Source organism: Rhipicephalus microplus, chromosome X, assembly GCF_043290135.1.
Source record: "Rhipicephalus microplus isolate Deutch F79 chromosome X, USDA_Rmic, whole genome shotgun sequence".
Classification (NCBI taxonomy): domain Eukaryota; kingdom Metazoa; phylum Arthropoda; class Arachnida; order Ixodida; family Ixodidae; genus Rhipicephalus; species Rhipicephalus microplus.
In genome coordinates, this window is record NC_134710.1 from 331,415,266 (window position 1) to 331,441,474 (window position 26,209).

Sequence of the window (26,209 nt, forward strand, 5' to 3'; positions counted from 1 at the left end):
ACAATGGTAGCATCAAGATGATTGGGCTACGCACTGATTGCGATCACAGGGAATTAGCAATGTTGAGTGGCAGTTGTAATGAAGCGGCATAAAAGTATGTACTCGCGAAAGCTGGATGGATTCATAACTTTTTTTTTTCTTGCCTTGCTTGACTTGTTGAATCCTAGTACCGGTGAAGAAAAAAATGACTATGAGACGCAGGGAAAAAAAGGCATAAAGAAGAGCCACACAAGAGGCAACGTTTCGTAAAAACATCATGTTTATTACTCCATTTATCAAGGGTCCAGCTATACATAAACGTGGAAAATGTCACCCACCTGGCGGTCCGGTGCGCTTCAATGGCTTCTACTATGCGTCGCGTATGACAATAATGGTGCGTGCTACATCAGGGATAACAAACCGCATACACGGGAAAATGAACAATCATGGGTGTTTAGTGACCACAAAGGAATAACTTTTTCATCACATTTTTCTTGCTATCTCGTAAATACACCATCATACAAGGAAAACACAGCGATGAACAACATGTGGCGTTTGTAAGAAATTTTTTTTTCACGTGCTATAGTGAGAAATAGATATAGACATCCATATTTTAAGAGATTTTAATCGACGCTTCACAATACCTAAGTTTCGAAAAAACAAAAACAAAAAAACAACCACTATCGTTCCAAGCGAGGAACAACAATAAATTACGCGAACGATGACTTCGCACGTGGTAGTACAATCAGCATGACTTTTGTGACAAGATGTATTGCTGCGAATCGTTGCAAAACTAACCTATTACTCGATCAAGAAAAACGAAAGAAAGCTCTAGTTAAGAAAATAGTCATTTATTTTGCCCCTCGACCGATACGGCTTTGTTTCGTTCCAAAAAAGCTTTCAAAGTGTGAACAAGTAGGCAAAATGCTTTGAGGACATGGACTTCCTTCAGGGCTTCTCACTCAATGGGAGACTTGAGGATTCGGCTTTAGATTTGGCCGCTACTCTCTGACTATACCTTAGCAACAATAAGACGATCAGAAGTCTCCTAGGGCCCGTGGGGGACAACAAAATGGCACCAACAGCAACCTTGACTGAAGAAATTAATGAAAAGTTAGCGTAGATATGTGTGCGAAACAGTAGTAATGTGAATTAATGCAACGAAATACGAAACTATACCGTGACTAGCATGTTCGGAATACGCTCGTCTAAAACGAGAAAGTGCAACCTGGCCCAAAAAACACAAAAAAAAAAATCTAGGCCGGCGTCGAGGATAGTGCAGCCTACAAAGAAATCTCATGTAAATAGCTGTAGTAAGAGTAAAATGGCAGGCAAGCAAAACAGGTGGCTCATGCGCATTTATCACGACTCGGCGGCAGTTTACATTGAAGAAAAACATCTTGAAGGGAGTCTGTCAATGAATATGGAGAAACAAATGGCACACTGCTGCGCCGGACAAGATCTCACTTTCTTGAACATCAACAAGCTTAGAAAGATGTTCCAACCAGTTGTCTGAAGCTACGTTTAACGATATGAAATGTACAGTTGGGTCACGTTGTGCCTTTCAGTACGTAAATTATAAGAAGAAAAAGCTGAGAGTCGTGATGCACCTGTTAGATGGCTACGTGGATTGCATGCCCACTAGCGTCAACGAAAGATGTTTTCATGCGTTGTAAGTTTAAGCTTTGTCCGCTTGGACTCATGTTCTTGTTTTCTCAGTGGCAACGGTGAATCGATTGTATCGCCTCAGGAATGGGGCAGATCTTTGTTACTACGTCGGATGCGTCACGTGTTTTCGAAACACTCATTTCGTTCAGTTTGGCTGACGGCGTGTTGAGTGAGTTGCCGCTCGATAATGCGGAGACCCCTGGTCGAAGCTCGCTGTGTTAGCTCCACAACTTTTTAGTGATATCGCCGAATATTTGGCACCACAAGTTGGTTTGTATGCTACGTTTCTATGCCACTAATGCTTCACCTTTTTTTTAAAGGTGCCCCGCTAGACCTTTCTAAGCTGTCAAAGGATCATTTTACTAGTGGCCTCCGTTTCATCATGAATATCCTGCCGCAAAAGTTTTCGAGTCCATCCGAGCATGAGCGAATGATCTGAACACATTTGCTCTTTGACTGCCGCGATCGCGTTGTAAGTTACTCAGGGATGAATGGCAAGGAAGTGATGCTCAGCTCGAAGTTAACATTGACGCGCGTTCTGAACTTGAAAATTCTCTTTTAATTTTTTTAGCCATCGTGCCGATACTTTTGATTTACACGTGTGTGGTGACGTGGCGCACCGTGGGTGGTAGTGGTACACATATAGTTTTCTATGAATACACCAGAGAGAACTCTGGCACTTGTGTCCATGGGAGCTGCAACGCACTGTGCTTCAGCCAGCACGAAAATGATGGGTTTGGATTCGGCTAATTTTCGTACTTTCGGCTCCGTTTGGCTTCGCGTGGCTCGGAGCTGCTTTGTCACGAAATAAAAATCAGCAAACGTTCAGCACTTGCACTTCACTACCTTAACCTTCAGACTCACCAATTCAAATTGGGTCACGAAATTCAAAATGGTTCGTTCTTTTATTCAAAACAAAGCCAAACCACTCCTGTAAAGAAAGCCACAAGTGCGTTTGCAGCCCTCAAGCATGGAGACTAGCCATATCCATGTACCACCCAACATTCCAATGGTCGCTGAACAATCACAGCGCGAGAGTCTCCTCTAGTTAAGTTTAGGAAACTCTACAGTGGTACATACCTACAAAAAAAGTCCTCCAAGACAACAGACTGGCCTCCGAGACAGTTGACTTATAGCCTCCGGGACAGTTCATAACGTTGGCTAATAGCTGTAGCGCTCGCTTGCTTTCCCGCCTGCGGCATAGTCGGCGGAGGGTTGAGCAATACCGTTTTCGCTGCCTGTGGTAACAAATTGCAACTTCCAGGCGGGATTCAGCGCAAAGATATTTGGCTCACGTTTTCACGGTTGCGGTATGCAAGTCCACAGCGTTTTCTCACAATGTTCAAAAAGTGTGGCCGGGACCCTTTTGAATATGCAACAGTAAAAATGAACATTCGTGCTTTATTTTTTGCTCTTCAAGATCCATATTTACGGTTGTCAACGGGTTGTGTGTCTTCGAAGTCAGCTATACTCACACACATACTTCCTACGTAAAGTGTCTCAATCAACTGAAAATATACTTAGTGATTTACTGTAAGTGATGGGTAAGTTGGCTGTTAAGTGTGTCGCTAACTTCAGGTAGATTTCACTTTTGTTGTGTCATTTATGTTCATTCAACTTTTAGGCATAATAGGCAAGTTTCTTATATTTAGCACATTTCAGGACAATCATCGCTGAGGCACGAGAGACATTGTAGCATCGCTCAAACTATTCTTGTGCTGTGTTTTTTTTTAATTAGCCAGGGGTAAAGGTGCCGAGGCTGCAACATTCGTCCCTCCGAAAGCCCAATAAAATCCGACGTGAATTGATGTATGTGAGAACATTTAGCACAAAAATAAACAGATCAAAACGTAGGATACACATCACATAGCAACCACGGGTTTCGAAGGCTGAGCAATATAAGGGCGTGCACTCTCAATGTTGTGAAGCACACGTTGAAATACTTTGTCTATGCGTTCAGACCTCTGTATTTATTACTGGCGCAGCCAGATAAAAATCCACGTGCGCTTCCTCAATGATCAGTAGCTTCGCGCACCAGGGTTTCCCACCCAAGAAGCCAAAATAGGAGTGCTGGGTGCAATAGTCACGCACTCAACCGTTGCCACATTGCGCAGTTTCGCCTGTCCCAAAGGCGGCATTGAAAGCCGGACTCCATAGAAAAGCCTCCATATCTGCGTTGATGCAAAAAGGAAGGGGGGGAGCTGTGGGTGTAGATTGTGTAAGGAAGAGACTTTAAATGCATGTTCATCAGTCATTCCAGGTGCGATTGAAGCAGCCATGATTCATTCGAAGACTAATTAGTACAAGAGTAATCTAAATAGCACTTGACACATAATTTGAGAAGCTATAGCCTTATGTTTCAGGTGGTCCCAAGGCATCACAAAAAATTTTGCACGTGACTGCAGCTTTTCAGCACGATCTACGATAGCTTGCTTGTTCAGGGAGACTCTGACACTCTTTTATCTTGTACCCTTTTCGATCCCTATATGGTGAAAGACAACAAAGGAATTTGACAGTTTGAGAGAAAGCAAGCGATGAGGTCATTATGCGCAGTTTCCAACGCTGTCCGTGTCTCTACGGGCGCACACGCAATGTCATGGTGATGGTTTATTGTATTTTGCAATGCTACACGCAAAAATGTATCCGCAAGGTCATCCAGACAGCGACAAGAAAACAGCGAAGCGTCTCGTACGAAAGGGTGTGTAGAAAACAAGAACGAAGTATTTTCATCTCAAGAATGCAGCACGCATAAAAGTTAAGGCGGAGATCACATGTCATAGGTGTAACGTCTACCGCTCTAATTGCTTTATGTGGCCGCGGTGGGCGAGAGGGTATATTGGAGGCACAGCGGGTGGTCGCGCCCAGCGGACGATGTGCCCAGCCTTTCGGGATCAGGTATGACACAAATGGAGTTAGCTGCGCCTCCGATGCTGATGCAAAGGGCGGGGTCTGCGCTCCTGTGAAACACCGAATTTCCGCACCTGTGCACGCAGTCTCAAGGGTGTGTTCGCTAAGCTACAGTTGTAAGCTCGGCGGCGTGAAGCAGGCACACCGCCTGACGGGAACAGTTGGCTTCTAACTAGAGGACAGTGGTATGGTGCAAAAGTAGCGCCATTCTTTACGCGTTATGTTTGGGCATTTTGCCTGTCACAGCCGCCGCACTCGTGGGCTGCTGCATGAAGGGGGAAAAGTTCCGTAAAGAAATACGTATACACACTTATATTGTCACTCTGTACGCAACACCTTCTGTGGACGTGAAAATCTGGTCACAAACGCGACGGTGGGCTCACCACGCACTCACTAAAAGAGAGGTAAGTAAATAAATAAAGAAACAACGAAGCAAACCCCAACATTGGTATTTCTCATACGTGAAGGAAACAATGAATTGATCGGGGATGACACTGCACAGAAAGACAAATTGAATCAAGACTTGGGAGAAATACAAACTGAAGACGCTCGGGCTTAACAAAACTGATCCTCGTGCTGCGTACGTGTCACTCAGCACGACTCTCGTTAACGCAGAGGATCACAATGGTGTACGAATTCTCACCTGCAACGAAGACAGTAACATCAAAGAACACCCACTAATGGAGGACAAAACGTCAGGTACTGTTAGGGTACAAATCAACCGTATACATAATGACCACCGTGGTTCCAGAGGAGCACGCAGTCTGGTACCTTCATGGCGACCACGATAGCGCCTCGCCAGGGTTCACAGACAGCGCCAAGGCGCCGTCAACGAGAACGCATGCTTAAACTAGGGAACAAATGTCTGCGAGAGTACAAGCACGCCAGCCTAACAAGAAGCACTTTCAAAAGGGCACGCACACTACGGACTTCAACACAAGGTAAACATCACTATTCACTGCGCCTATGCATTTTTCTTCTCGGGTGCTAAAGACATGTCTTCTGCGCCTAATTTGCGAAGCATAGGCGGCCAAGTAACACCTACACACTCTTCATAAGCCCAAGGTGTAACGATACATAAAGTTGAATACGAATTCATCACACAAGAGTGTACAACAAATATGATATGCCACATGTATGCACATTCGCAAATATTAGAGAAATACAAGAGGAAATGTTTTGCTGGTTCTCCGTTTTAGGCATGTAAATAATATATTACCTTATTCCCTTGACTCATAATCCGAGTCCCCCGGTCAGAATTTATTACCCTGCAGTTATTCGACTTTCACAAGCTGACTGAAAGAGTGGCCGATCAGGACAAGAGCCAATGAAGAATCAACCCACTTGTGCAGAAATCAGCACAAAAGTTTGTACATTTATGCACACATACGCAGAGGAGGGAGTAGTATACAAAATATGCTTGGTACTTGCTGGAAAGGTCCGCTTTCATTGAAGCCACATTGCAAGCGCACGACAAACATTGAGCAAATGTTTGACTAGTGTTCAAGGAGCTAAGACACGAATACGAACACAACCACTGTAAGGACCAAATAGCTCTCAGAAAAAACGTTTTGTCTATAGGCATCGACATATGAAGCTGAACTTAGAAAATTGCATCACCAGTGTGTCTCTGTCTTTGTGTTTTTTACAGTGTATTGATGTGTGTTTACAGGAACGTGGAAAGCCATTCGAGTACAAAGGTTTTACTTTCAGTTATCTATGATACAACAATCGGCTCTCAAAGTTCACGCTGTAGGTTAATGTTCGGTAAAAACTTGTTTTTTTTTTATCGTGCAGGTCTTGACAACAGTTTGTGCTTAGGCTGTAGAAGGAACATACAATGGTGCAGCGGTGAACATAGTGTGCATAGTGAAAATGTGCTCGAGCCGGAGCGTTTGCTGTGCAAGGTCAGGTGCTCACACTGAAATATAAGTATCACACTCCAACAACGCGTCAGGCGGGATTCAATGTAGACTGTTGGAGACTCTCTGATAAGCAGCCACTGGAACATTTCACACCAGGTATTCACGTAATTGCAGTGGCTATTTCCTAAAGCTCATTGCTCTGGGCTAATATACTGAAAAGATCGACATATAGGAGCTTTACTTCTGACAGCTTAGAGTGACTAATTAGTTGATTTTATACGCCGGCCTGACAACGACATCCGACATGAAGTACCTTATGGAGTCACGCGCACACGGTGGTACTTAGTTCCGAATTTTTGTTTTCACTGTGTTTGCGCGATACGAGTAACGACCAGGCGGGTTTTGGTATGTCAAGCTAAGTAAAAAAAATCTTATATCAGTAAATATGCTTTGGCGACTGGAAGGAAGATGCTCTCGCAAACAAAAAACACATTACACTAAAATGCTCTCTACTCCGCTGGTGTCACTCTTTGAGATGCCATGATCGTCACTGTGTTGTCATCAACCCGACTTGTTCTGATTCAAAGCATGTGCTTGGCTCGAATTACCCTTGCGTCGCTGTTTGTTTCGACTAAAAATTACGTTCACACTGGGTAGTATCGCAATGTGGTGCCACTTGCGCACCCAGATTCGGCTCTCGACACCAGCAGTCCTCGACAGCTCTTGGCAGTGACGACTCCTGACAGAAATGCGAGCGTGTGACCTGTCCGGGTGCCCAGCTGCCTGTCGGCAACGCGGTGAGGTTTCCGAGTGATGCACTATATATTGCTTATACTCCACGCTGGCTAGACAGACTGCTCAATTTCAGGCGTGGCAGCAGGCGTGCGGCGGTACATAGAAATGTCATGTGGGCCGCCGTGCGGATAGCTTCGGGATGCGATGGTGAGCTCTGGGTAAGTTTCCGCAGGGCCGATGCCACCGTTTAGTTGCCGTAGCACACATTGTTTTTCCTTTGTCATAAAGGCGTCCGTCGTCGTGGAGTTGCGAATGGGAGGGTGGCAGCCATTCGGCCAGGCTCGGCATGCGGCTGCTTGTCGAGGAGGAAGTAGGCGCGTCGACAGGGTGTTCACATGAGGGCGCAGATGGCCGATCCGGTGACCGTGTTCTCGGGGCCGGGGTCTCGCGCAGCCGGCTCGGGTGCCTCCTCGACGCTGTTTGTGCGAGGGAGAAGGACACCGGCTGTGCGTCCCGGCTTGGAGAGCTCCTTCTTCTCAACCAGTTCCTTGGGCGCCACGGGCGACAGCAGCGTGGGCGGCGTCTGCTGCGTGAACTCAGGAAAGCAGGCGAACATGCTCTGCTGCTTCTTAAGGATCTTGTGTTTGGGCAGCTTGGGCTTCGGCTGCAGGCCCAGATCACCGGCATGAGCACCAGGCGCGGCGGCGCGGGGTCCCCGACCCAGGCCACCATTCCAGACAGCTGCGCCGCCTCCCGCGCCACCGGTCAGCTGTAGGTGCTCGCGGGAGCCGAACGGCGACAGCGGTTTGCTGGCGCGGAAGTCGTCTGTGGCCGCGGCCGTTTCGTGCTTGGGTGACTGGGCGCGCAGGTCCCAGTAGAAGGAGTCGAACGACTGCTCCCGCTTCAGGTTGCCCCGCAGCAGGACCCGCTTGGGGACCACGCCGCGCAGGGGGTGCCCTCCTGCGACCATGCCACGCTCGTTTCTATACGGCTACTGGCAAAAATGGAGAGGCCAGGTGCGCGAAAGGGCAATCGCCGCGAAGCGAACGTCCGGCAGTAAAAAAAAAAAAAAAACGTGCGCCACGTCGCCATGAGGCAACAAGTGCAAGGTACAATGTAGTGGTTATCCTACACGAAGCAGTTTGAGCGCCGCCTGAGCGAGTTTGCCACACAACGAAGCACAACATAAGCCGTAAAATCTGGCTTGGTGAGTGAAAACATCTACTGTGCTTGAGCTGCGCCATCGGCGGGCACTGTGATTTGATATCACAATAATTCCTCCTAAGATGCCTGAAAACAATGATACTGTTGCCAAATTACTAACTACAGTCTCCATTGAATAAAATAGATTACTAGGCATAAGCGTTTTCTCAATGCAACCTATACGTGCACGTTTCCCTTTAGATGAGATATTTAAATTTAGCTTTTGCGAGCCTACCGAATAAAATAGAGAAATAAACGTCAAGAAGCATGAATTGTTAACACGATCGATGTGCTGAATGCTCCGTTTAGTGAAAACCCTGCTGAGGCGGCATTCGCCACACAAGCATGGGAAAAATGTGACACAGGTCGAAGTGCACACTACGCTAGAAGCATACTATGCAAGTTTTGGGCGTTATGTTATGAGAGAAAGAAAGAGAGATTATACACTATGAAAGTAGGCCTGTTTCGGATAATTATGATGTGATACGAAAAGCAAAATAAGTCGCCCAAATTTCACGTGAGCAAGGCGAAATACATTGCCTCCACATAAAAGAAAACGATAAACTAGTTGCATGTAGCAACTTGTCGCTTTCGTAAATCTTGCGCCACTAAGTAAAAGAAGCACCTGCATGGAAATGTTGCGCCTTTCCGATAGGTGCCTTTTATTGTGTGGCACACGCCCTCCGCGCCACGATGTATGAAGAAGTTCCGCTGGCTGGCTTACGTCAGAGCCATATGTCCTGGTGCAGTATTGCTTACTAACAGGTGCAGTGGCACTAGACGATTCTAGACAAGAAACATGCTCAATGATGTGCAGATTGAGTGTTTACAATTCAAGGTTCTTAGCAGCATTTACATGCTTGGTGTCTATGGTTGACAATGGCGGGCCAATTGGTAACACATTATATACAGTGATTAAACCACAAGAGCAGAAAAAAAAGGCGCAGGCGACGACAGAAACTGGAGCCGCATGCAACATATCTGCCGTAAGGCATTGTGCCAGGGGCTGTTGTGCGTTGGCAAGGAATCAAAAGCTGAAGTGTACTTGTGAAAGGACAGTAATCAATATAAGCATGAAGTGGTCCGATTATTACTTGGAAGAAAGCATTTTACATGAAGTGGGACCTCAAAGTCCACAGAGGTAATACAGGAATACCCCGGGTAATCTTCGCAAAGATTTTCATTCATATATGTGGACATTTTTCTTACAGAAAGCTGTTACGTGACGGTGTCCACGAAAAATTGACTCACTTCGTTTCCGTCATAGAATGCACGTCATTAAATGGCGAATAAACCAACTAAAAAGAAATAAAAACTACCCTTGGCTGAGTTGCAGAAAAAACGCAAGGCTCCACAAACTGATCGCCCATATTTCTTTTCAGGCACCCATGGCTCTGTACGAAAATAATTCGTCCCAACTTGCCAGTCCACTCAAAATAAACTTTGCTGCCATGTTCTGGGTCGAAAGCGACCCGCTGCTCTCGGGGTGCTGGATGCTGAACGACGCCAGAACACCCTGTCTAGCTGCTCTTGAGTTCCTAGTCGGCAAGAAACATGATTTAACCTATTCGCTAGACATGGATCACTGCTTATGGCAATTTCTTCACGTAATTAGCATATTAACCAACGAGCTCAAAGGTTGTTAGTTTACAGGATTGCTTGAAATAAACTCGAACTGAAAAAATAAAATAAATTTAAAGTAAGAAGTGCTGACTCGTTCAGGAAAACTAGACGCTTAGGGCACGTTCGCGAGGTTGCAGGGTACTCTGGGACAGTTATGTTGCTGTGGAAGGAGACTATATCGAAAATGGCAGCTTTTGAATGCACATAAATATTTTGATTTTGCTTGTCAATAGAAAGCTAATATCGAAACCAGTTAGCGTCCCCTCGTGATGACCAAAAGCTTAGTATGAGAAGGTGGACCGAATTTCAGAGGTATAGAATTTAGTTTTTCGTCTTTACCAAAAATTAAGAAAGTATTTCGACAAGCTTCAGATAAACTCCTTTCGTCTAACTGCGACTGGTTCTGGGAGTAAATTTTAGTGCAATGAAAAGTGATTGCACTCATTCTTTCTTAGCAACGCGATAACATCGTATGGGCGTCAGATGCGTGGAACGAATTCTTTAGGGTTTGGTTCAGATAAGACTCGCATGCATATAATTCCGGCTGACCTGTCCCCCTTACTTTCATTCTCTCGTTATGCTAAAGAGTTCCCACTAACTATTCACGAATGTGGGGATGCTGTGCTTGCGCCTGTGCTAACCATCTTGATAAAAACGTGGATACGGACGAGTGTTTAAGGTGGCGGTACGAAATACTTGTTGCTCAGCGCCATTGCTTTAAACTACCTCGTTCGGCCCATTCGCTCTTCCCTTGGCTAACTGAGTTATCCAACGCATTGTGAACGCTTTTTCAACATCAGTTTCATGACAGCATGTCATTGAAGCAGAAATTACCGGTAACATGTCCTGAAGTATTGCCTCTTTGGTTGGGCGCCGTGCAAGGACCACGGGCATCGCGTGGCGCCAATACTTAAACATTATTGCTGACTGCGCCCGTTACTGCACCGCAGGGCATGGCGTTTGCGCTGCCCAGAATACTTCCATGCTTGGCTGCAAACGCCAACGAGACCTTTACTCAGTTCACGTCTCCAGGGATACGGAGTTTATGAACATGTACCTCAACCACGTGTGGCCTACGGTAAGCGCCTGTGCGATTGACTGTGGTTGAGGCAATAATATATTCCTGCGCGTTCACGCACGTGAATTTTTCCACGGCACTACTTGCCGTGTGCCCTACAAAGCACGACATCAAGCCCGTGTTCTGTACATATCGGTGACATATAGTGTGTTTTTTTGGCCTTGAATAGCCCTGAACCATCACCGTCTGAGATGAGCAGCATGAAATTAAAGTGCTCTATGTGCTAGGAATGGCATTCGTTCAGTGAATCTAGAGACTAGACGTATAGCTTAGCATCTGCATTCCAGCGTAGCTAGAGCCTGTCTCAGAAATTCAGTGGCTTTTGGCGCGGGCCACGTTCTCGAGCCTAGTGCGGCGCGCCCGGCGCGCACTCTGCGGCAAGCGGCGGCGCGCTCTCTCACCAAGAGTCTTGGGCTCGTCGCCGACGGGCGTGCCGGGCGGCAGGTCAAGCATGAGCCCCTTGCCCGGGTTGTTGAGCAGTCGCAGCATGGGCACCAGCGTGGAGCTGGCCAGCTGCACGACCAGGTGGCCCGTGTTCAGAGACGTGGTCACGGCGAGCACGGTGGCGTGCAGGTCGAAGCTGGCCATGCGGTGGCCGTTCTGCGTATTCCACAGCTGCAGCGTGTTGTCATCCGAGCTGGACACGGCCACCGAGCCGTCGAGCGTCAGCTTGGCCGCCCGTATGGCCTCGGTGTGGCCGCGCAGCACGAACCGATCGCTGCCGGTTGTCACGTCCCACACGATCAGGTTGCAGTCCTGCGAGCCGGACACGGCCAGCGAGCAGCGGAACGGCGCCACCGCCACGCACATCACCGGTCCCTCGTGGCCCACCAGCACCTGCGAGTCGGATCGTACGCATCAGCAGCCATGGCGCATTCACCGCGTGGACCGAAGAATCTCGCTAAGCATGCGTTCAATATATTGTGCTTAGGGTTTCCTTTGGAAGAACGCAATATAAACCATATAGAATATATATTATATAAACATCATTCCTCAGACGATTTTTTTCTTCCAAGAAAGCTGATGGGCATATCCGATAATGCGGAGGAACATATCCCTATCCTATGCGACAGTCACTAAAACGTCCGCGATTGACCCTGCCTTGCAAGGTTTTTTTCTAGGAGGCGGGGGTGCAAGTTGCATGCAAAGGAAAGGAGGTTCTCCATACTCGAAGCAACATTTCTCAGAACCCCGCTGACAATTAGCCTGCCTGCGGTCATAAGACACGTAGAGATGAAGAACGGGAAGTTTATTTCAACTGTGCTTTCATGGACAGCAATCTTACGCATTGGGTTTTTACCGATACGGTTATGGGCTTGCCATACGTAGTGGGATGATTGCGTATTATTTCGCAAGCTTTTCTTTCGTGTTCGACATCTTTACCGCACGAAAATGACAGTACAGATTGAAGTACGATGACACGGGTGATAAGATGTCGAGCAGTAAGGACGAATTCGGGAAAACTCAAGTTTTTCTTTTGTGGTTGCGAGATACTGGCCAGACATTGCGGTTGTATGTCACAGAAAATACTTCGAACTAAGATGTGGCTCATTTTGGTGAATAGATATAATTGAACGTTATGTAAGTTTTTCAGTTAGATTAGCAAAATATGCCGCGATTTTAATTTAAAAAGTTTTGCAAAATTTTAGATACAGCTCTCTCATGAACTATTGACACACTTTGCAGCATTTCATTTATGTTTTGGTTAAATCACATTTATGAATATGCAATAATGCACAAAAATAAACAATCGTGAATAAAGTACAGGCCTTGAAGTTGAATAAGTTTCTTTTCTTATAATTGTACTATTACATCGCCTTTTTGTCATTCTAAACACGTCAATAATTGGTGGGATAACTTTTACTTCCTGAAGACACTTCACTGCGCATGAAGGAATACCACCCTGTGGATGCAAATGAGAAAAGGAGAACCTCAAAAATAATTGAATAATGCTCGTTTCAGTGCCCGAGTGTCCTGAGATGCCACATGAGAGTGCGAAACGATGACGTTTACGGCAGATTGTTTCTTTTTTGTGTTTCGTACATCAGAACTGGTGATATGAATTGAAGACACTCGTCAAGCAACTAGAAAGAGTTGGAGTTATGTGACGGAAAACCTCATGTGAAGAGGGTTTAATTCCCCTAAGCACAGTAATTCAATTTAATTTGTTAAGGAGTAACGTAAGCGAGATAGATAGATAGATAGATAGATAGATAGATAGATAGATAGATAGATAGATAGATAGATAGATAGAATGATTGATGAATGGTTTGATTGATTCATTGATTAATTGATAGATAAAACACTTCATGTTCCTGCGGATCGCTAAGAAAGTCACCCCTCGCGTTATGATTGTGGTCGCGTTACAATCGAATCGAAGACAGAGTAATATATCTAATGTGGCAGTGAAGTATGTTTCAGTGGATACCGGGATATTGCAACATACCTGGCAACACAGCAGCTGATAAAGCAGCATGGCAAGCACATCACAAAGATGCTTTGGTTTCTATTCCTATATCGGAAAATGAATTGCACGGCATTTTAAAGACAAAATCTCTCAATATTTGTGAAAAAACGGGGTTTGACCGAAATTTCAGAAACTCTGATTTATATCAATAGAGCCACTAATTGAGTTTGTAATTGCGTCATCCCTGCACAGAAGTGTCAAAACCCTTATTAAGAAATTAGGGTTAGACACAGCCTACACCAAGCATTTTTCACACAGAATTGGCTGCGCCTAAACTTCCGAATGTGATTGCGGATTACTTAAATAAGACTTATATCACCTCCTTCTAGAATGCCTACAACACGAAACACCGAGATGCTGACTTATATCATCTTTAATGAGTTTAGATCACTGACCCTTCAGCTTAAAGGAGCTTTTGGGCTCGTGGCCAACGAAAGGTTTACAAAAGTGCACTGTAAAAGCTTTGAAAATTTTCCATGAGAACAGCTCCGCCGCGGTGGTCTAGTGGCTTAGGTACTAAGCTGCTGACCCGCAGGTCACGAGATCAAATCCCGGCTGCGGCGGCTGCGTTTTTGATGGAGGCAAAAATGATGTAAGTCTGTTTGCTTTAATTTTGGTGCACGTTAAGGAACCCCAGGTGGTCGAAATTTCTGGAGCCCTCTACTAAAGTGTCTATCACAATCATATCGTGGTTTTGGCATGTTGAACTCTATATATATATATTTCCTTGAGGACAGTGGTATTCTTGTCCTATATTAGTGCAAATAGTTTTTTTAATACGTGACAGTCTATAATTATGAAACTATTGACTGTTGTGTGGAGTATATAACTTTTATGTTGACAATTATGTGACTGTTCGACTGTGCGCCGTGTGTTCTGTTCAATTTGTAAACATCACCATATATGCACGTATATGTGATTGTTGAGTATGTTGTTTATGCTCAAACTGCTATGCTATAATTTATATTGTAAGTGCTGTAGACTTGCTACGCTTGGAGGCCTGGACATTCCGTCAACTTTGTTATTGGACACTTTTAAGCGATAAAGAGTAGCCGAATAGCCGGCGCCGTCTTGGTGCGCCAACATCTGCTTACATCACATCAATAAAAGAAACGTCTAAGAATAGTGTATAAATTAATACTACTTGTGCAAGTTGACTCTGTGGCAATAAAAGGGAGATTAAAAAAACTATGGACCATCTATCTGAAAGTAACCCTGATGAGATGCGAAGCAGCAGCGGTGCGCACGGCGTTGAGCTGTTTGAAACAGGCTTCGAAGTGGGTGCTGGAAGAACGGTTTGAAGCGCAACTCGGTGTAGCATAGGTGCTACCCGCACGCCCTCTCTATTCTCGAACGTGATCGGCATTCTTGACTCGCACCTCGTCGGTGTCATTGATCTTCCATTGCCGACGCTTTCGTTCAGCTTCCCTGGCTCGCGCCTCGTCGGTGTTCCATGCACGACGTCCCCATCCGCCAACGCGATCGGCTTTGCTAACCCGTAACGCCGGCGACGGCCCGGAAAGGTACGCTCACACTAGTGCGCAACATACCCAAGCGGCGTCCCACCCGTCGGCGTCATCACGCAGCAAGTAGCGGTGCTCTGTCCACATTGCCGGTGCCACGGGGCCACGGCCGGGCAAGACGACGGCACGCGAGCGCGCCTACCCGCGGTTTCTTCTCGATGGAGAGAGGTGGCGCGGGTGAGGAGATGATGCCAACGTGAGGAGAGGGCTGGAGCGTTGCAATCGCTGTGGAGAGGGTGAAACGAGAGAGATGACACGCGGCGAGCGACGACAGGCTATGGAGAAAGCGACGTCACGTGCGCTCACAGCGAGGAAAGGCTAGGCCTACTTGGTACCACCACAGTGTGGAGGGACAACGTTACACAGGCTAGTCAAAGTGCTTCTTCATATCTAAAATGTAGAAGGAATGGTAACGTGAACGTCCCATGCACCTTCACAACCAGTGTTCGAAGGTGGCCTTTTGCAGGAGCAGTTCAAGAGCGATGGCGGAGAGCTGTGGTGAGGAAGACATCATACAATTAAACATTTGATTTACTTCCATTGCAGCTATTGAAAGAAAACTCTTTCTCAATAAATATTGTGATATAGAACGATGCCTGATAAGGCCGCTTTTGGGAGTCTAGCGGTTGGGCCGCTACATTGCTGGCCATCGACGGCAGTCGACGTTCCACGCAGAGCCACATTTCCAAGCTGAGTGCGACGTTCGTGAAGCAACATTAGGGGATTTTAGCTTGTACGTATACCTCTTCACGTTAACGTGTTTCCGAATACCGGTTTGCTTTTACCGTCTTATCGGAACGCATATTTTTCAACGTTTTAGCTCCCCCATACGTAAATGTTTACGTACGTACGTAAACATGTATGCCTTTACGTTTTTGCATACCATAATTGGTGATGTTAACTGCATTTAAACTATCTTTAACTCAGGATTGAATCACCGCTTCGGTAAAATCACGACGCGTTTTTTATTGTATCCTCGTATGTACAAAAGAGTGAAGAAATACAAGGTTACCGCCACGATGGTGTCGACATCTTGTGACACTTCATGCAACCACAATCATGAACACGTTGACTTACGCGTAATGTTCTTGATCTGAAAATAATTAAAACGAAAACTCCTTCCTAATACCACCGCTGCGCGATTTTTACGCCAGACGTACAATGCACGATACTACTGCGTTAACATTTTGACCCACATGAGATGGCGCCACCTACCCGGCCGTTAAACATAGTTTATTCCTTCCCATAGAGTTAACTATATATGTTCCTTCCTCCATGGGCTGAAACAATGTCGTCGTTATTGGCGCTCGCACTTCAGCTTACTTTACTCGACGGCTGGAGTCTCCGCAATTTGAATATCGCGAGTTTCTACGAATTTAAGTGGATTTGCGAGATAGGGCTGCCAACGTAAAGTCTATCCACCGGAGGCTTACCTTACATGAAGGTTTACGTTCCGTAAAAACCGGCGCATGCGCGAATTCTATTCTGTATCTGGTAACACGGTAACGTAAAGAGGTATCCGTACAAGCTAAAATCCCCTATTTCAGCGTGGTGTGAACAACAACGCCCCGCGCACGTCCGGTGCTGCCTGTTCGACATCGTGCTGACCTCGTCAGACTGGACATGCCCGTCCTGGGGCGACAGAAACTGACTCAAGCCATCGACTCCCAAGCAGGATCACCAGAGCAGTCAATTTCTCACCAAGTGGTCTTACATCGGCTCCGGGTATTGTCCCTCGGAACCACGGGTGTGGTCATCATTATGAGTCAGCAAGTGAAGCTGGATTGGTAGACTCTTGCTACTACGTAGAGAGGAGAAGGTGGGGGTGGACCCCACCGTTCCGGACCGAATAGCACCCTGTCTGATCTTTGAGAGTTGAGAGCGTCAACGAGTAAATACTACGTATAAAGTAAGTTTCTGTCCTCAACTTGTCCTCAGGACTGCTTCGAGCACGAGGGCCACATGCATTCATACCGGCCACCCAACCCCGATCCAAGCAGTTGCGGAAACGGTAGGGTACTGCGACAGCCATGCCCTAACAGTGATAGAAGCGGTGGGATGTCACGACACCTCATTTCTAACATAGCGTACTACGAATAAAATCTGGAGATGCCTGGATAAGGGTTCTAAACACTTCGGCGCCTTTACTGCGCTATTTATTTCTTCGTGTGCGCAGGAGGTGCGCCTAGCGTTGTATTGCTTGCGTTTTAAAACGCTCTGTCTGCCTTTGGAGCTCCTGTGAACTATATTATGCAAAAATACTGTGGTTTTCTTTGTTTAAAGTGATGCTGCCTTAGCCTACCCTGTTTCATTGAGAGCGCTCGTGTTGCTTTACGCCCCATCCAGTGCCTGCCACCAGGAAATACCGAATAACTTTTCGTTGAGCACAAGACAATATAATATTAATTATACTTGCGTTGTTTTCTTTGCTTTCATTTGCGCTTTTCAGAGCACGTTTTTTACCTTCGCACACCACAGCTCGTTTTTTCTTTCACGTTTCAGTTTATTTTCTGTAAAAGAAAAACACTCCTGAAGTTTTTCTCAGGCGGCACAAAGAATCGTATCACTTTCTCTTTCGCCTGGATCTCATTTTGCTAAATGTTTGATGAGACATGAAAAATAACACATTCGGAAGGAAGAACGAAGGAAGCTAGGAAGAAACGAAGCTGGTCTCTGCGAAGGACGCGATAGAAAAGACGAGGCTATCCGAACAGTCGAAAGGAGATCGGTGAGGCGGCAGTTCGCCTGGAAGGTAAGTATATAAAAACCAAACTTACACCGCCAGGCGCCACCGGGCAAGTGTACGAAACTCTACCGAGGAGAAGACAAAGGAGCAGCGGGGGTTCATTCGCCCTGGGCTCTGATCACTCGTTAAGTGCATCGAGCCAAGTGACAGATCACGTCTAGCTGCTCCCGGGATGCGGCAAGTCGAATGGCGTCTTTCAAAAGCCCGGGCTCGAAGAAAACCAGATGGCCGAAACGCCTCGGGTTGGAGCCGCTGCACCGCGATCGGTCCCTTTCTTGCTGGCGAGCGATACTGAATGCAGTGCTTGCGATAACGGCCACAGTGCTCGAGCTGGCAACTATATCGTGAGCTCGATGCGTTTTCTTTTCAGTTTGTAATTTGCAGCACCTATCCGTAAATCTTCCTAACGCAGAAAATGATTAGTGTTTGCCACGTGTGTAGAGACGTACGTGTAATAGAAGGCTCTCAGCACGAGGTGGTGGTTCGTAAGTATATTTCATTTCTGTTAATCATACGTGGTTTACTGCGATAGCAATTGTATGATCCCCGTATTCGCCATGTGCCCTCTAATGTACGAATTACTTAGATCTTCGCGTTAGTCAGTGAAAGCGTGCGAACGCCGCCGACAAACGCTTAGAAGCATGAAGGCGACGTCTGTCGCAGCATTAATCTAACTCATCGAAGCACAGCCGGCGCTTCGATGAGTTAGGTCAAATTTGATGGTAAAGCAGTGAGTAGGTAGCCTTACTTCGTATGGCATTCTAATTTGTTTCTATCTCATTCATTGCTCGACCTTGCGGGAAAATCGTGAGCTTGTTTTGTCATTCTTTGCAATGGACACATATCTATTCTTGGTCGTATAGAGGTTGTGTCATGCTGTTTCACTAATTACAAAAGGAAACACCAAGTTGACTGAATAATTGAGTTTCACACGAATTAAATGGTGTAACAAGCAACATTTCTTCTTGGCTTGAACCTTAATTTATTCTTATATCCCATGGCCGTGGAAGGCGCATTTTCAGAAAGGCTAAATGTTTGAGGCCCAGATTTGGGTGCCTGGAGGCCAGATTTGGGTGCCTGGAGACCAGGTGGGCTGGAGGCCAGATGGATGAAATTTTCGGATCTCTCAACAATGGCATTCCTCATAGTCTTGACTATATTGTGGCTTTGGGACATAAAACGTTAGCAATTTTTACTAATCTATTCGCATTCCCCGCGTGTTCCGAATAGTAACATTTGGTGATGCCTATTATTTACCCCAAGCAGTATTGAAGACTGAAATACACTGCCTGCTCACACCATCGCTGTTAAATCAAATTATGTATTTTTCGCTCTTTTGAAGTAAAAGTTGCCGTTTTCTTCAATTTTCATTCTTATTCGTTACGCCGACTGAATGTAACAAGGAATTTGCAAGTAGGTTGAGTAAGAGAACTAAACTTTACACATTTTGACTGAGTAACAGTAAATTATTAAGCGGTAGTTATCTGACGCACGCTGTTTGACTTAAAAATTGGTGCCTCTGTAACAAAAATGGTGGTTTTACGCCCTGCAGGATGAACAAGGGACTTGCGTTTCTTCTTTGCGTTTAAGTACACACGACTACTACTAATATACAACAGATTGAAGTTTCGTAGAACACATGCTTTCTTTTTAGTGCAAGTTAGCCTGGACTCTCTGTATATATACCATGCTTTCATGACTATTACATTCAAGAAAACAGTCAACAAAATTGTGATAGCAGTGTCCAAATAATGACTTTCTACGGAGGCGTTCAAGCTGCGATTTAAACACAAAGATTAAAAACAGAAATCTTAACATTCATTTTTCTCTGCTGGTGAATAAGATATGAAATTTTTGCTATGTAAATGCAAAAAGAGCCTTGAAAAATATTGTTTTTTAAATAGCCCGTAAGCCCTCTTCTTCATAAAAAAATTTTTCCTTCCAATGAATATTTAGCAGCTCGCCAGAATGCTGCACCTGTAAAACATGAACGATATCGCTTTGTGCATTGCTGTAGCCCAAAACAGGGCAGTAACCAAGGCTCAAAAGCACTTGTCCTTTGGGCATTTGAACCTAAAGAGATGGTATTCAAAAAATAAATAAGTATGCTGCCTACCTGAGTTAGTTTTGCTGTTGCGACTTCCCACACCTTGAGCGACATGTCTTGCGATCCGGTAACTATGGTTTGGCAGTCGTACGTGACGGTGTAGCACAGTATGGCTTCGCTGTGGCTCACAGTCTTTTCGCTGTCCGTCTCAAACACCGGCCAATATTTCAAGCTGCGGATAAGAAGAGGGCACAGAAAACGCAACAAGCATGCCGCATTCACACTTCCGTTTAATCACGTACATTATAACATTTGTGAATAAATGTAAGCTTAAACCACACCAGTCACAGTTACATCAGAAGCACTATACGCATGGGTGCCCTGTATAAGGGTATTAACTCATTACCATGATGTGAACCACTATTCGTTGTTTTCTGGCAGGTGATTTCCCCATACAGGGGCATGTTATTGTCGCTCGCTGTGAAGCACAAGCTTGAACCAGATAATGGTTGAACTTTATCGCAAATTTCAGCAAGATTTTTGCACTACTGCCCGGGGCAACGATATATTTTAGGTAGGAACACTGAAAATTTGACGAATAATAGGCGTAGTATTTTATTTATACAGCCGTCAAAAAGCACAGACAAAAAGAAAAAGATAGAACGACTCTCCTGAGTTGAGAAATGGCAGGCACCCCACAGTCCTGAAGGCGGAGCTCGTATTACTTCTTAGTTTGTCACCGACTGGAAACACGCTAACTAAAATTTCTCAGCAAGTTAAAATTTCATCACGGGTCTTACACGGTGTAGTTAGTTGGATAAAAACAGAAACTTCACAACTGTTTCTAGAAAAAAAGGTAAAAAATTCTCAGAAAAACTGTTAGGAGGATGTTGTTTAGAAATATTTCATTGGTGCAGCTTGGCGCATTTGTATTCTGGATGAACTAGCAGCGTAGTAAAGGTGATTAACTCAGCCTAATTTTGTAGCATTTCATGAGAAATGCTTTGTAGGTAAGGGTGCTCTAACGCACTGTAAATTTGGTTATATCTTTGAGATTGTGGGTTTCTGTATGATAACCAAGTTTTTTTAAAGTGCGTGTTACTATGCGCTTGCCTGAATCACTGTTTGCTTTGCATTTTTTTTTGTGGCACTTTCCTTCCCCCAAGATGTTTTTGTGATCTGATAAAGCGCGTTCCTAAATACAATCACGAAAATATTTGCTCAGCCTGCAAAAAAATTTACAATATGTTAAATCAGAAAGAGCCATCAAGACTATGTACACTTTCTTACATGAAGGGAAAAGACTGCAACAAGATTACAACTATGTCTGCGTTTGAGTTCTGGCGCATACTACTACTACTACTACTACTACTACTACTACAACTACTACTGCTACTACTACTACTACAACTAATAATAATAACAATAAAAATAATAATAATAATATAAAAATAATGTGATCCCAACAGCATAATTTTGTTGTCTCACGAACATTTCGAGAAAACGTGATTGCAGAAATAAGAAGTCACAGTTTTGCCAAAAGAGAGAAGCAATCAATGCGATAGAAACATATTCAAATGTTTTACGAAGTAAGACTTGCACTTGATTAAGTAACCAAGTTTGCTGCAACGTGGCCCACAGTAGATGGCCACAACTAGGTTCGTATGTATACTGACAGCGTTGATGAGAAGCGCCTCTCATGGGCAGTGCATGCTGGTACTAAGGGCTATACGTCACGTGTCGTCACTGGTGGCAGTTTTTTATGTGTAGAGTGCATCTATATTCGGCGAGGCTCTCCCTCGGGTGTGCTCAGAATGATAGTAATGCAAGACCCATATGGCGAAATAAAATACGCATTCAATGACGCGTATCAATTGAAGGCAGAAATATAGTTTTCAAACACTGGTGACTATAAATGAAACACAGTTCACTCAATGACAGTGACAACCACCTTGTGGTCGCTGAAGTATGTTGGCAAATGGCACGCTGTGCGCTCGTGACGGAACACTTTTTCCGAACACTATATCTAGACACGTGTTGTTGCGTGTAGTTGGCTGTGTGACGTCAAACAGGAGGTGAATTTCATGTTAAGCATCAAGAAAGGCTACAAGCCACTCATTTTCGCATCGAAATACATTCACAGTAAAGTCTCCTGCGAGGATCACCAGCACATCCTTTTGGCACACCGCACTGAAGTTCTGTAGCAAGAACTTAATGATGTCGTTCCGCAAGGTTCCCGGCGAGATGTAGACTGCTGCGAGAGTGAAGCCGCGTCATGTTTTGATGGCACATGCACCACCACACGTCACCTGGGGCAGCGAGTTGAGTTTGTATGGAAAGGTGCGCGGTATTAGCGTTATCCCGTCGAAGCAATTGTGAATAAGGACTCCAGCAGCTCGGCAGATTTGCTGTTTTGCAAAACTGATGCACTTGCATTCTGACAGTTCGACAGCAGTGTTCATACAAGTTTCTGTGAAGCTTAGTAGAGGTACCTCTAAGACGACATTACCATGCGAGACATCGACGGCGTGCGTACGTTCATGCTGCAAACTCCAATGTGTGCACTGACTGGAGGTTGGCGGTGATTGAAGCCATTAATGTGATAGCGACAAACTGGAATGCTATACGAAGTGGGCCAGGCAATCAAGTCATTTAGATCCGATCTCACGTAACTTTGCAAAACGCTGGTGCAAGAGAACGCGGACACTTCAGGTACACTTTTGGCACTGTTTTTTTTTTGTGTTGAGAGCACAGCCCGTAGAAGTTCCTGCCTGCTCTGGAGGAACAATGAGTGCGCTGATCACTGCTGAAACATCGCGGCAACCATAGCCCCCCCCCCCCCCCCAGTTTACTCACTAGATAAGCATGCACGCAAACGACCCCGGCCGGAAAGACGATGTTTGCTCCGGAGAAAGAGGAGGCTAGCACATCTTTTCCTGAGTGTATATACATACATATACATATACGTGAATGACGGTGTCTCCGGTGGCAGCGACGACGTTAAAAACAAGCTTAAACTGTTCATATATTTGCAATCACAATAATAAATAAATCATCATCATCATCAGCAGCAGCAGCAGCAGCCTGATTACGTCTACTGCAGGACAAAGGCCTCTCCCATGTTCCGCCAGTTAACCCGGTCCTGTGCTTGGTGCTGCCAATTTATACTCGCAAATTTCTTAATCTCATCTGCCCACCTAACCTTCTGTCTCCCCCTAACCCGCTTGCCTTCTCTGGGAATCCAGTTTGTTACCCTGAATGTCCAGCGGTTATCCTGTCTACGCGCTACATGCCCGGCCCATGTCCATTTCTTCTTTTTTATTTCAGCTCTGATATCCTTGACCCCCGTTTGTTCCCTAATCCACTCTGCTCTCTTCTTGTCTCTTAAAGTTACACCTACCATTTTTCTTTCCATTGCTCGCTGAGTCGTCCTCAATCTAAACTGAACCCTCTTTGTAAATCTCCAGGTTTCTGCTCCGTAGCTAAGTACTGGCAAGATACAGCTGTTATATACCTTCCTCTTGAGGGATAGTGGCAATTTACCTGTCATAATTTGAGAGTGCTTGCCAAATGTACTCCACCCCATTCTTATTCTTCTAGTTACTTCAATCTCGTGGTTCGGCTCCGCGGTTATTACCTGCCCTAAGTAGAGATAGTCTTTTACAACTTGAAGTGCACTATTATCTATCTCGAAGCGCTGCTCTTTTCCGAGGCTGTTGTACATTACTTTTGTTTTCTGCAGATTAATTTTAGGACCCACCTTTCTGCTCTCCTTGTCTAACTTCGTAATCATGAGTTGCAATTCGTCCCCTGAGTTACTCAGCAATGCAATGTCATCGGCGAAGCGCAGGTTACTAAGGTACTCTCCATTAACTCTTATCCCTAACTGTTCCAATTCTAGGCTTCTGAAAACCTCCTGTAAGCACGCGGTAAATAGCATTGGGGAGATTGTGTCCCCCTGCTTTACACCCTTCTTGATTGGTATTCTGTTGCTTTCTTTATGAAGCACTATGGTAGCAGTTGATCCCCTGTAGATTTCTTCCAGGATGTTTATATATACTTCATCGACGCCCTGATTCCGCAGTGTCTACATGACGGCTGATATTTCTACTGAATCAAACGCCTTCTCGTAATCTATGAAGGCTATGTATAGTGGTTGGTTATATTCTGAGCATTTCTCTATTACCTGATTGATAGTATGAATGTGGTCGATTGTTGAGTGGACTGTTCGAAATCCTGCTTGTTCCTTTGGTTGATTGAACTACAATATTTTCTTTACTCTGTTAGCAATTACCTTTGTAAATAGCTTGTATACTACAGAGAGCAAGCTGATCGGCCTGTAATTATTCAAGTCCTTTTCATCTCCTTTCTTATGTATTAAGATGATGTTAGCGTTCTTCCAAGACTCTGGTACTCTTCCTGTCGAGAGACACCTCGTAAACAGAATGGCTAGTTTTTCTAACACAATCTGTCCTTCATCTTTCAGCAGATCTGATGTTACCTGATCCTCACCAGCAGCTTTGCCTCTTTGCATGCTCTCCAAAGCTTTTCTGACTTCTTCTATCATTACTGCTGGGGTGTCATCTGGGTTACTGCTAGTTCTTATAGTATTAAAGTCGTGGTTGTCCCGGCTACTGTACAGATCTCGGTAAAACTCCTCCGCTATTTTAACTATCCTATCCATATTGGTAGTTATTTTGCCTTCTTTGTCCCTTAGTGCATACATCCGATTTGTGCCTATCCCAAGTTTCCTCTTCACTGCTTTGGCGCTTCCTCCGTTTTTCAGAGCGTGTTCAACTCTCTCCATGTTATACCTTCTTACATCGGATACCTTACGCCTATTAATCAACTTCGAAAGCTGTGCCAGTTCTATTTTGTCTGTTGTACTTGAGACTTTCATGATTTGACGCTTCTTAATGAGATTCTTCCTTTTCTGGCTAAGCTTGCCAGTGTCCTGTTTAACTACCCTGCCTCCAACTTCCACTGCACACTCCGTAATGATACTCGTCATATTATCATTCATTGTATCTATGCTAAGGTTGGTTTCCTCACTAAGAGCCGAGTACCTGTTCTGAAGCGAGACTGAATTCCTGTACTTTCCCTCTCAGTGCTAGCTCATTGATTGGCTTCTTGCGTATCAGTTTCGGTCGTTCCTTTCTCAAGTCCAGGTGAATTCGAGACCGTACCATTCTATGGTCACTGCATCGTACCTTGCCAACCACTTCCACATCCTGCACGATGCCTGCGTGTGCACTCATTATAAAGTCTATTTCGTTCTTATTTTCGCCATTAGGGCTCCTCCATGTCCACTTGCGGTTTTCTCGTTTTCGGTAGAAGGTATTTAAAATCCGTAAATTATTGCGTTCTGCGAATTCTACTAGTAGCTCTCCTCTGGCGTTTCTAGTACCTATGCCATAATCTCCTACTGCCTGGTCTCCAGCCTGCTTCTTCCCTACCTTTGCATTAAAGTCTCCCATTTGTATTGTATACCGTGTTTTTACCTTACTCATTGCCGATTCCACGTCTTCATAGAAGCTTTCAACTGAAGCGTCATCATGGCTGGATGTAAGCGCGTAGGCCTTTACCACCTTCATCTTGTATATCTCATTCAGTTTAATTACAATAACTACCACCCTTTCATTAATGCTATAGTATTCCTCTATGTTGCTAGCTATGTTTCTGTGAATTAGGAACCCCACTCCCAGTTCTCTTCTGTCAGCCAAGCCCCAATAGCAAAGGACGTGCCCATTCTGTAGCACCGTATATGCCTCATCTGTCCTCCTAACCTCACTGAGCCCTATTATATCCCATTTAACACCGTCTAGCTCCTCGAATAGTACAGCTAGACTTCCCTCACTAGATAAGGTTCTAGCGTTAAACGTTGCTAAGTTGAGGTTCCAATGGCAGCCTGTCCGGATCCAGAGATTCTTAGCACCCTCTGCTAAATACACTGCACAAATATATAAATACACTTCATTAAACATAACTGTGCCTGAGACAGTGTGAGAACTTTCCAAAAAATGCAACTCGATAGCAGTGCGAATGAGACATGACAACCCTGACGCCGACGCTGACTGAATGACTTATGAAACAATGCCGTGAGGCATTTTAGGTATTTACCGCATGGCAGCTTCAGCACTGACAAGTTTGAAGATACGGATTCCAGCTTGGCCACAGCGGCCACGTTTCTCTATAAAGGGGGTGACATGTGCTCGTCTAGTTGGATTGATGTGCACGGGAGGAAATATCGAGTATAGTTTAAGTCAACCCGGAGTCACACGCTGTATGGCGTGAATCATGATTGAGTTGCGGTTCTGGCAGGTAAGACAACCAATTTAAGATGATGTTGCATGTGTCATCAATATTTG

The 26,209-nt window shown here is 45.2% G+C and overlaps 1 protein-coding gene across 1 annotated transcript in view; it reads right to left on the bottom strand.

Annotated features, from left to right (window-relative positions):
- Positions 1 to 241: 241 nt before the first annotated feature.
- Positions 242 to 26,209, bottom strand: part of LOC119161242 (protein qui-1-like) — a 132,641-nt gene continuing 106,673 nt past the window's right edge. The window contains exons 19-21 of the mRNA XM_037413616.2: positions 19,911 to 20,073; positions 11,460 to 11,895; positions 242 to 8,114 (exon numbers count right to left, since the gene is read on the bottom strand). Of these exons, the coding sequence (XP_037269513.2) occupies positions 7,546 to 8,114; positions 11,460 to 11,895; positions 19,911 to 20,073 (1,168 nt within the window). The 3' untranslated portion in view covers positions 242 to 7,545. The remainder of the gene's footprint in view (positions 8,115 to 11,459; positions 11,896 to 19,910; positions 20,074 to 26,209) is intronic.